The following is a 10,605-nucleotide window of genomic DNA, read 5'->3' as shown; positions in this document are numbered from 1 at the left end:
TTACGCCCCACACTGTAATTCCCCACACCGAATTGATTATTACACATTTTCACACACGCTGGAATGTCCATTACACATTATTCCACACACAGCAATGCCCATTACACATTTTGCAACCCACCAAAGTACCCATTACACATTATACCACACGTATATAGTTTATACATTATATATTATACCACACACCATATTGCTCATTACACATTATGCCACACACCATAATGGCCATTACATAATATGCCATAAAAGTGTGCTTACCTACATGCTCGTTGTCAGGAATAACATGTTCGATGCCAGGGGGTTACATGCTCCTAGACACAGGGAGTTGAGTGCTACTTGCCACAGGGAATACATGCTTGTTGCTGGTGGTAGTTACATGCTTATTGCCAGGAGGGATTACATGCTTGTTGTCCAGGGGGGTTACATGCTCGTTGCCCAGGGGATTACATGCTCATTGTCTGGGGGGGATACATGCTCTTTGCCCACATATAAGGTCCCCCATAGTTCTGCATACATATTGCTCCCCATGGTGCCACACGCATAATGACACCCATAGTGCCGCACGCATAGTGCCCCCTGAAGTGCCACACACATAATGTTCCCCATAGTGCCACACACATAATGCTGACCCTTTAGTGCCACACACAATGCCCCAATAGTGCCACATACATACTGCCCCCCATAGTGCCACACACATAATGCCCCTGTAGTGCCACATGCCTAATGTCCTCTGTAGTTCCACACACATAATGCCCCGCATTGCCACACGCATAATGCTGACCCTTTAGTGCCACACACAATGCCCCAATAGTGCAACATACATACTGCCCCCCCATAGTGCCACACAAATAATGCCCCCACATAGTGCCTTATGCATAATGCCCCCTTTAGTGCCACACACATAATGCCCTGTATTGGCACACATATAATGCCCCCATAAAGCTATTTACACAGGAGCTGCCTGGAGCCTGTGGAAGGAGGGGAGAGCTACTGTAGCAGCCACTGCCTCGGGGTGTTGTGACAGAGCTGCCGCTGACAGGCAGTGGAGAGAAGGAGGAACTGGGCGGAGGGGGACAGTGCTCCCGCTGCCAGGCAGAGGGGAATCTGCCGCTGCGGGGCAGAGAGGGATGTAGGTGTCGGGCGGAGGGGGACGGAGCTCCGAGTCCCGCTGCCAGGCAGAGGTTGGAGGGGAAGCTGCCGGGCGGAAGGGGGATGAATGTTCCGGACGAAGGGGCGGGGTCCGGGGAGATGCTGCTGCCAGGCGGAGGGGGGATAGAGGTGCCGGACGGAGGTGGTAAGGAGCTCATGTCCATGCTGCTAGGCAGCCGCAGATGAGGGACTAATTTGCAGCTGCCAGGCAGGCAGCATCCGGCCAGCGGGCAGCGGCTCAAAGGGGAAGGAGGTGGCGGTGTCATTAGGAGGTGCCTGTGCACCCCTGGCACCCCCTGTGCGCACGCCTATGCCCACCACAATTTAGCATCTACCCTCCTTTTTCTCCTCCTAGCTCCTTATGACGAAATGTCCCTCAAAAAATGTCCGCCCCCTTACAGCAGACAGTATTTAGGATGCTAGAGGGGGCAGCAGCGGCCTCCTTTAGCATCCTTTAAAATGGTCTGCTGTAAGGGGGTGGCCCGGAGGAGACTAGGAGTGCAAGATAGATATGCAGTCCCGACTCCTGGCCACAAATGCGGACATGTAAGATGGGGGGGAGAGGGGGGCGCCAACATTTTGCGGCGGGGGGAGCAACATTTGGCGCTACGCCACTGCCTAGTAGGTTGACTCAATGAATGTTGACAATGACATACATTGGGTCAACCACTAAAGGACAGGGCTTAGGTCGACACCGGAAATAAGTTGTGACATGGCTAAGGTCAGAAGGTCGACACAAGCATTAGGTCGATAATGGTAAAGTTGTCAATCAAAATGGTCAACATGGGTTTTTCATGCTTTTTTTGTCCCAAATGTCGACATAGTGGACACTGTAAGTGTACTGCGCCCCTTGCATGGCTCGCTTTGGGCACACTATTATACTCTTCCACCACGCCGTAGTGGATGGTATGGTATGAAAAACCACCTGTCGCCACATATTTATATATCTAAAAAAAAATTCATTGAAATATTCTGTTATTATTTTGTGTATACTATCAGTTAGGTGCTAGGTAATTGATAAGAAAGGTCTTTTCATCGCAGGTGATGGCAATCATACATTAACAGGGAAGTCCAGGAACAGAGCATTTTCTGCTGCGTGGAGATTGCCACGTAGGGAAGTATGACCTATGCCTGCTTTACCTGCCTATAGACGTGTCCAAACCATACTTGCCTACTTTCGAAAACTAGTTTCAGGGAGATTATAGTTGGTGGTAGAATTTTGCACAGCGCCCCATTGAGGGGGGGGGGGGTTGTTATGCTCCACCCAAAGGACGTGTCTAGTTCTAAATATGGAGAGATTGTGAAAAGAGATTGTCAACGTAGCACCTAAAAGTGTGGGTGTGTTCTGCTACATCTGAGAGGGAGCTTTTCAAATGACTTATATACAAATGTAGATGAGCCCCAAAGCAGTTAGTAAGAGCTACTATACTTGGTATAGTCTCGTTCATTCCTTACCCCCCCCCCCCCCCCCCAAAAAAAAATGTAACAGTGTAATGTGGGCTAGGTGAAATGAGGGAGATTGCTAGACTAATGAGGGAGAGAGGGAGATTGCTGCTATATCAGGGAGTCTCCTGCAGAATGCAGGAGGGTAGGCAACTATGGTCCAAAAGCTTGCTGGTCATGGCAAATTACAAGTAAGAGATGTGTATGTGACCACGGCCTGCTGGTTCCTAGAATTAATGACCAAGGATATTTAACCCTTGCATAACTACAGCAACTTAATCAAAATGTCAAAATGTGATATATGTGCACAGCACACTTTACTGCACTATTTCAAAGCTACTCGAATAAGACGCTGGCTGAGTCGCTGACTACAGCCTTGTCCTGCCTTCTTTCTTGACAGGTCTGACACTGCGTTCCAAGCCTCGCAGTCGCCATGACTCTGGTTTACGATTGGCTGAGTACAGAATCCTCTGCTCCAATGAGTTGCTCTAAAGACCAGGCTTGTACCAGCTACAGATATGATGCAACGCTCGGTAAAGATCGGTCGGTTGTCCTACACTATGCCTGCACAAATAATGCCGCTAGAGCTACGTTTTAGGCTGTTTTGTTATTTTATACATTGAATGTTCAGCAATAGATAACTGTTATCTATTGTGCTATATAGTATATAGGACCATTGACTCCCATGGAGGCGCTTCCAGTGGCTAAGGCGCCGAAGACAGCTCATTGTGTTGGGAAGGACTGCTGGGCTCTCTCTCTCTCTCTGAGGTCCTGCCGGTGCCGGTGCTGGTGCTGCAGCTGCTGGAGCGTGAACCATGCCTACTGTCTCAGTGAAGAGAGATCATCTGTACCAGGCCCTGGGCCGGACCTACAGTGAGTGATGTGCCCGGTCTCCTATTGCTGGATGCCCGGCTCCCCGCTGTCTGTAGTAAAAGCATTGTGACTGTAATTCCCTATGTGGTGGTATTCTACTGTGCCATGCTGCTGCTCACTCCCTGCTGGAACACAATAATGACACTTTGTTTCCTTGCAGCTGATGAAGAGTTTGATGAGCTTTGCTTTGAGTTTGGCCTAGAATTAGATGAGATTGTAAGTATCGTTACTTGCAGACTTCATTGATGTTACTGGTAAAGTCAGCTGCTGCCTATAATACATGAACATTCTATATCGAGGCTATCATCAAAGGCCTTTCTGCCTTTGATGCCATAGATCCTGGGTGGGCAAATTATGTCCAGAATGGCTATTGTGTCTGGCATGTCACCTACTCTTCCACAAAATATATGCTGCCTGCAGAGCATTCTGCAGTGCACACAGGGGGGCTGCCAAGGATACCCACCACCCCAGAACTCGTATGGTACATCAGGGTCACGTGTTGCACCTTACACTTCACTTCCAGTATTGTAACACAAAATGCTTTGCAAGTGGCCCTCAGGAGTTCTTAAAAAAAAAAAACGTCCCATCAGAATTGTATTTGAAATGTACAGTATGGCTGGACACACACTATGGAGTATGTTAATGATCTCGTTCTTAAACACACCAACAATATTATTCAGTGCTGTCACCACACACACACACACACACACACACACACACACACACACACACACACACACACACACACACACACACACACACACACACACACACACACACATTATAGCCGTGTTTCCCAACCTCGGTCTTCAATGCCCATTATCAATGTTTTATTGATAATGGGCCTTGTCAATGTTTAATCATATCCATGCTTTTGCCATTCCTTTAAAGTAACAAAGCTTGTATCCATATGTTAAAGGTTTAATTGGTTCATATAGAATACATAATCTGATTGAAAGTTTTGGCATACAAAGGTGGGAGGTTTCAATATTTGGTGATATATGGCCAGCTTATAGAAGCAGAAGGATTGTGATTTGGAGGAGATGATTTAAAGTTTTATAAATGGCTTTTTTTTTGTGGTAATATTCAGATTTTACAGATTTGTATACATGACTGATTAATAAATATGATTTTTGGGATCATATGTTATGGACATGGGATGAGAAGGTATTAATGTAATGTGTGTACCATTGTTCCATTCAAGACCTCTGAGAGGGAAATCATCAGCAAGGAGAAAGGTGATGGGAAAGCAGATGAGGCGTCAGATGTTGTCCTGTTCAAGATTGACGTCCCCGCCAACCGATATGATCTCCTGTGTCTGGAAGGGCTGGTCCGTGGGCTGCAAGTGTTTAAAGAAAGGTATTGTCTTTATATATTAAACACATCGACCAAGAACCTTTGCAATCTACAATAGATCATACCTACGTACATGAACGCCTATTTCCCTATAGATTGTAAACTTGTGAGCACGGCCTTCCCAACGTTTTGACTGTCTGTAACTATGCAGTTTGTTTTATCTTTATCTACAAATTTAAAGCACAATGGAATCTGCTGCGCTGTATAAGAAACTGTTACCAAATAACTATATTGAGATACTGAGATAACCACATCTATATTCATCTTTCACAACCTTTATTAGCTTTAAATCTTGTAAGAAGGGGACTAATCACCAGAACTCAAATTATATAAAAATACTGTAGGTAATGCCTTCTTCTGAATGGTTTGTTGGTCACTGTACAGTATATTACACTCATGTAAATGTCCTCTTTCACAGACTTGTAAATCTGTTAAGGTGCCCACACACTAGAAAGATCTGCGATCATAAGATGTGCGCATAATTTAGCCTTGAAATCTTTTTTCTGTCCTGGACAAAAGATTTCAGGCAAGCGCACATCTTTACCAAAGATTTTTCTTAAGATCCCGTGTGCGTTCCTATGGATCTTTTGTTAAAAATTCTGATCTTTCATGCAGCACGTAAGATCAAAAGATCCACGGGAGCGCGTATCCGACCAAAATCGGCCGATTTTTGAGCCATTATCGGTAAACATTGGGCGATATATCGGCTGATTTATTGGAAATCAGACAATCGGACCAAAAATCGTTCTAGTGTGTGGGCACCTTAACACTGTTCTTCTTTGCAGTTTGTGGTCTCAAGAAGTGGCACTTCTCTGAGTTAAACATTTTCATGTGGAGTATGACTGAAGGCTTTTTACTGTAAAGCTTGTAGTACAGTAATTACTGAAATGTGGATTTTAGTGCACCCTATAACTCTGTCCATCTTAAGGGACGTGTACAAAAGCAGTAAATGTCAAGTGATTGGAGCAGATTGCAAGCCTCCATACATTCAAGAACATAATTCAGCTGCGGGAAACAATATCAGCACAACTCTAGGACACAACAACTAGGAGACTGCATATAAAATGATGTCTAATACTGGTGCATTAGGTTACTTGCGTACTGTAATTAGATGAAACTATTATTCAAGCGGGAATTCTCTAACATCTTACAGTACCTATGTTATTTTTCAGGATAGCTGCTCCTCGGTATAAAAGGATTACTCCAGCTGACAGTCAGCTGCAAAGAATGTTTATCACAGAGGAGGTGAGATTTGAATTCTGTTCTGGTAAATGTAATGCAGCTGTATGTACAGGTAAATACTGTATGTCTTTATGTTGTTTGTGCAATCGGTGCTAGTTGTTAGTAATTCTTTTTACTTTTACAACACTCATTGGGGGGAGTCTTACTAAGTTGGGAGTTCTATTCAACATGAAGTGTTGCTATGGGCAACTAATCAGAATCTACTTATTTATTTAGCACCTTCTAGAATATAATAGTATCTGATTGGTTGCCCATAGCAATATCCAAAAATAGAACTCCCATCTTAGTAAACGTATCTCATTGTGGGGATGCCCCAACCAATATCCTCCTAATTGTCATTTTTCAAACCCAGCCTGCAACATGGCAGTAAGAAGCTGGTTGTCTATCTATATACTCAACTTTATCACTTTTTGAAGCTCGGTGCATCTGACCCATTGGGGCTTAAGAGTCCATAGGGGTACAGAATCTTACTGGTTGGCTAGCGACTGGGTTTGGATGAGGATTAAGACGCTAGGCTTCTATAGAGCAGTGACTGATGTGAATGTAAAATATTGAGTCTATATAAAAAAAAAAGTTACTAAATATTGTTGAGTGTAGATTGATCAGTTTGATGTTCTGTGTATTAGACGGCAGCAGTACGTCCCTATGCCGTGGCGGCGGTGCTCCGGAACATAACTTTCACACAGGATCGATATGAAAACTTCATTGATCTGCAAGAAAAACTTCACCAGAACATTTGCAGGTATCAGAATGTAACATGTGTGACTTTAATGTGATCATATAGATCATATAGAAAGTATCAGAGATGTGCAGGTTCAGATTTACTCGGTTCTTATCGCCAAATCATTGCAAGTTCAGATTTTTCCGATTGGCTGTCATGTATTTTGGATAGCCAATAAGATGCCGCTGTGAGAACTCTGGGTAAAAGCCACTCTCAGGATGTAATAGCACAGCTATCTGAAGGCACCATTCGGATTCGTCAGACTAGTCATAGGCAACAACTTATATAAAAATATTGGTTGTATGGTAGGGCATATAAATCCAGTTTACAGGAAATTTACACAGAGTGTCGACATAGTGAATAAGAATAGGGTATCTTCGTAGTATTGTAATGTCCACTTAACAATAAGAAAATATACAATATAACAAAAAGCAATCCCCGCTATAAACCCCCACCCTGTATAGCCTACCCCCAACCCAGGCATACTTGGATCCCAAGAAGAATCTACCTTCTCCCTACTAACTACACTATCTATGACTACCTAAAACCCCCCCTCCCGCAAAAATGGGGACAATAGACTAATGGCCCTAAACTTGGCAGAACATGACCCAGCCCCCCCTCAGCAAATATAGATATATATCAGATGTGGCATTTGTAAGTATGTCATATATTAGGCAAACATCGGCATAAGCAGAGAGACAGAATATATATGAGAGGATACATCGGTATATGTTAAAAAAAAAAAAAAAAAATCACAAAAGTAAGAAAAATAAAGAACAATCGGGGCCGAGAGAAGTGGGAAGACATTTTAAGCCTCCATATACTATGTGGAACTCATCGGGCCAGTCTTTGCGTCCCAGAAAAGATCCATATGTAGCTTGTAGGAGGACTTCAGGTACCCGCGTACCCACTGGGGCAGAACCGAAGCACCTGCAGAATACTGTCCAGGATCTCAAAGCTGGCTACAGGAGCAATGTATATAGAGTCGGGTATACCATAACAGCATCTGGACATAGAAAGGTAGGACATCGCATATTTCAAAATCTAGACAGGGCCAGAAAGGAGCACTCCTCCAGGGTCTATGTACGTTGCAGTAGCATGGTGATGAGGCGGAAAATTATCATTCACACAGTCCCCCTCTAGAGCATAACCAGGCGTAGGATCAGTAGGGACTGTGACAGTCCGTTCCTGAGACATGGAATCCTCGCCCATATAACACTCCTCCAGGATAAAGGAAGTCCCAGCCTCAGTTGTAAAAGTTGCAGAAGCATAGTCTTGGGGTGTAAAAATAGTAGTCGGAACAGCAGGATTAGCACTCTTAGATGAAATAGAAAAAGCACAGTCCTGTACTGAGCTCATGACAGAGCCTATAGGCAAAGGCATTTATAGCCTGCAGGATATAGTGTAGAGAGGCCGCCATTTTAGCATTAAAAAAAACAAAACGATATACAGCCGCAGTAAGTTGGATACACGAACCTCCTGCCTGGTAGAAGGGAACTTCAAACGAAATTGGTGGCGGCTAGCACATCACCAGGTCAACGATTATTTATGGCAGGGGCAGCTGGGCTGTAAGTAGTCACCTGACTAGCAGAGGTTGTACCACCGGAGCTTGGAAGTGACAGGAAAGAATGTCCCACCTCTCCATTCAGACCCGTGCTGATGGCTTTGCTGAAAACAGGATTTTGTACAGGATTGATAAGGGAGAGCTGGAAGACACGCTAGCTAGTCAGGCCACGCCCCCCAAATGATATGCATTTATTATTTGTTCATAAGATACAAAGCTTTCTTTGCCTATCTTAAGCATTGTGCCGGGAACTCCCATCCGCACTACCACCACTTGGTCATCTATAGGGAAAGATGGCAGAATTGTTCAGTCTTAGTATGTTTGTCATGCAGGCGGAGGACACTGGTAGCCATTGGCACCCATGATCTCGACACAATCACTGGACCATTTATCTACACTGCTAAGCCACCATCCAGCATCAAATTCAAGCCGCTGAACCAAAAAAAAGAGTATACTGCACCAGAGGTGATGGAACTGTACAGGGTGAGTATTGCATTTAGTGTATAAGCACAGTATATTCTTTTACATAAGTATATGCACGATTAAGAGTTTGCACGTTATGTAAATCAGACCACTGAAGTATGAAATACTTATGGGCAACAGATTCCAATGTTCCCATGTTTAGGTCTGTCCCTCCCTAGGTGAAATGGAAACATTCTGCAAGTGTATAATATATATATATATATATATATATATATATATATATATATATATATATATATATTTATTCTATTATTATTCAAAAAGGTGTTTTCGGTATATTCAGTGGTTTGTATATATTTCTTGAGCATGTAACACAAACTGAATGCATTTATTGACATCTGTTCTTGCTCTGTTTGCCACCTCCAGTAATTGAAGTCACAACAATGAGCCATTGCTCTCTGCACCCTATTTAGATTCAGAATCATCCATTAATATGATTTTATTGTCTGCAGACTGACAGCCATCTGAAACACTTTCTGCACATCATCGAGGATAAACCAGTCTATCCTGTGATCTATGACAGTAATGGGATACTGCTCTCCATGCCTCCGATTATCAATGGTAATGGTTTGCTTGCATGCTTATATGGATTTTAAATATTAGATTTATAGTTGACACACACGGCGATGCACACAACATAAAATACAGACCAGGACCTCACACTGAGGGGAGGAAGGGGGGTTTTGAACCAGCAGCTGCTAAAAACAGGATAGTTAGTCCTGGTTTAGGGTAAAAAGACAAAAGTGTGTGTGTGTGTGTACAGATGGAGACACTGTCACCTATCCCTATAATAGGATTTTGAGTAATTGGATTACCCTACTAATCCCCTACTGCAGTGTTTTTCAACCACTGTGCCCTGGCACACTAGTGTGCCTTGAGCTGTTCTCAAGTGTGCCCCCAGATCTAGAGGTGCACAAACCAGTTTACAGCCACCATCAGTTCAACTGTTATTTATTGGTCTCTTCTTTTCATGTAAAGGGCCAATGTATTTTATTTTTGTTACCTGTGGGGACCAGTGTGATTGTTTTTTATATGGGGGCCAATAGCATTGTTTTTTTTTTCTGTGGGGGCCAATGTGTTTTACTCTGTGGGGATCTCATGGTGTGCCTTGGCAATTTTAAAATCTTATTAAGTGTGCCGCAAGGTAAAAAGGTTGAAAATCAGTGCCCTACTGTATTGTTCTATGATTATATTGCAGCTGAGAACAATAGGATAGCCATAGCTAGCCATGCTGAACCATGGCCTAAGGAAGATAGATGAGATGGGCTCCTACTGTATGTATGTATGTATGTATGTATGTATGTATGTATGTATAGATATCGATATATTCTAATTAATAATCAATAAATAGATTGTATTGGCTTTACATCAGTGTATTTGTAAATAATCATAACTGTTTAAAATCATACATAAAACCAGTCTTCTGCATTTGCTGAACATAGATTGTGTTCAATAGCTGTCGCTGTGATGGCGGGCTTAGATTGGGAAGTTGGCGACAACATAAACTTTTACCGGTGTCTTGCTTTTTCTTTAAGGGGATCACACAAAAATCAGCCTGAAGACCCGCAATGTCTTCATAGAGTGCACAGCTACCGACTTGACGAAGGTGATGGCAATCACACATTCTTATCTACACTTGTAAGAAGTCTTGGATCATTTGCTTTTATTCATTATTAACGTGGCTTTTTGTGTTGTGCAGGCTAAAATAGTCTTGGATATTATGGTCACTATGTTCAGCGAGTACTGCAAGGAGCCATTCACGTGAGTAACCGAA

At 43.4% G+C, this 10,605-nt stretch overlaps 1 protein-coding gene across 1 annotated transcript in view; it reads left to right on the top strand.

The window, feature by feature from the left end:
* The first annotated feature begins 3,308 nt into the window (after nt 1-3,308).
* Nucleotides 3,309-10,605, top strand: part of FARSB (phenylalanyl-tRNA synthetase subunit beta) — a 64,984-nt gene continuing 57,687 nt past the window's right edge. Inside the window, exons 1-9 of the mRNA XM_083178074.1 lie at nt 3,309-3,465; nt 3,626-3,681; nt 4,670-4,824; nt 5,994-6,066; nt 6,690-6,805; nt 8,681-8,831; nt 9,284-9,392; nt 10,367-10,437; nt 10,531-10,592. Coding sequence (XP_083034200.1) covers nt 3,408-3,465; nt 3,626-3,681; nt 4,670-4,824; nt 5,994-6,066; nt 6,690-6,805; nt 8,681-8,831; nt 9,284-9,392; nt 10,367-10,437; nt 10,531-10,592 — 851 coding nt within the window. The 5' untranslated portion in view covers nt 3,309-3,407. The remainder of the gene's footprint in view (nt 3,466-3,625; nt 3,682-4,669; nt 4,825-5,993; nt 6,067-6,689; nt 6,806-8,680; nt 8,832-9,283; nt 9,393-10,366; nt 10,438-10,530; nt 10,593-10,605) is intronic.

Source organism: Crinia signifera, chromosome 3, assembly GCF_055691185.1.
Source record: "Crinia signifera chromosome 3, ASM5569118v1, whole genome shotgun sequence".
NCBI lineage: Eukaryota > Metazoa > Chordata > Amphibia > Anura > Myobatrachidae > Crinia > Crinia signifera.
The sequence above is the reverse complement of the archived record's forward strand: the minus strand, read 5'-3'. Positions and strand labels throughout refer to the sequence as shown.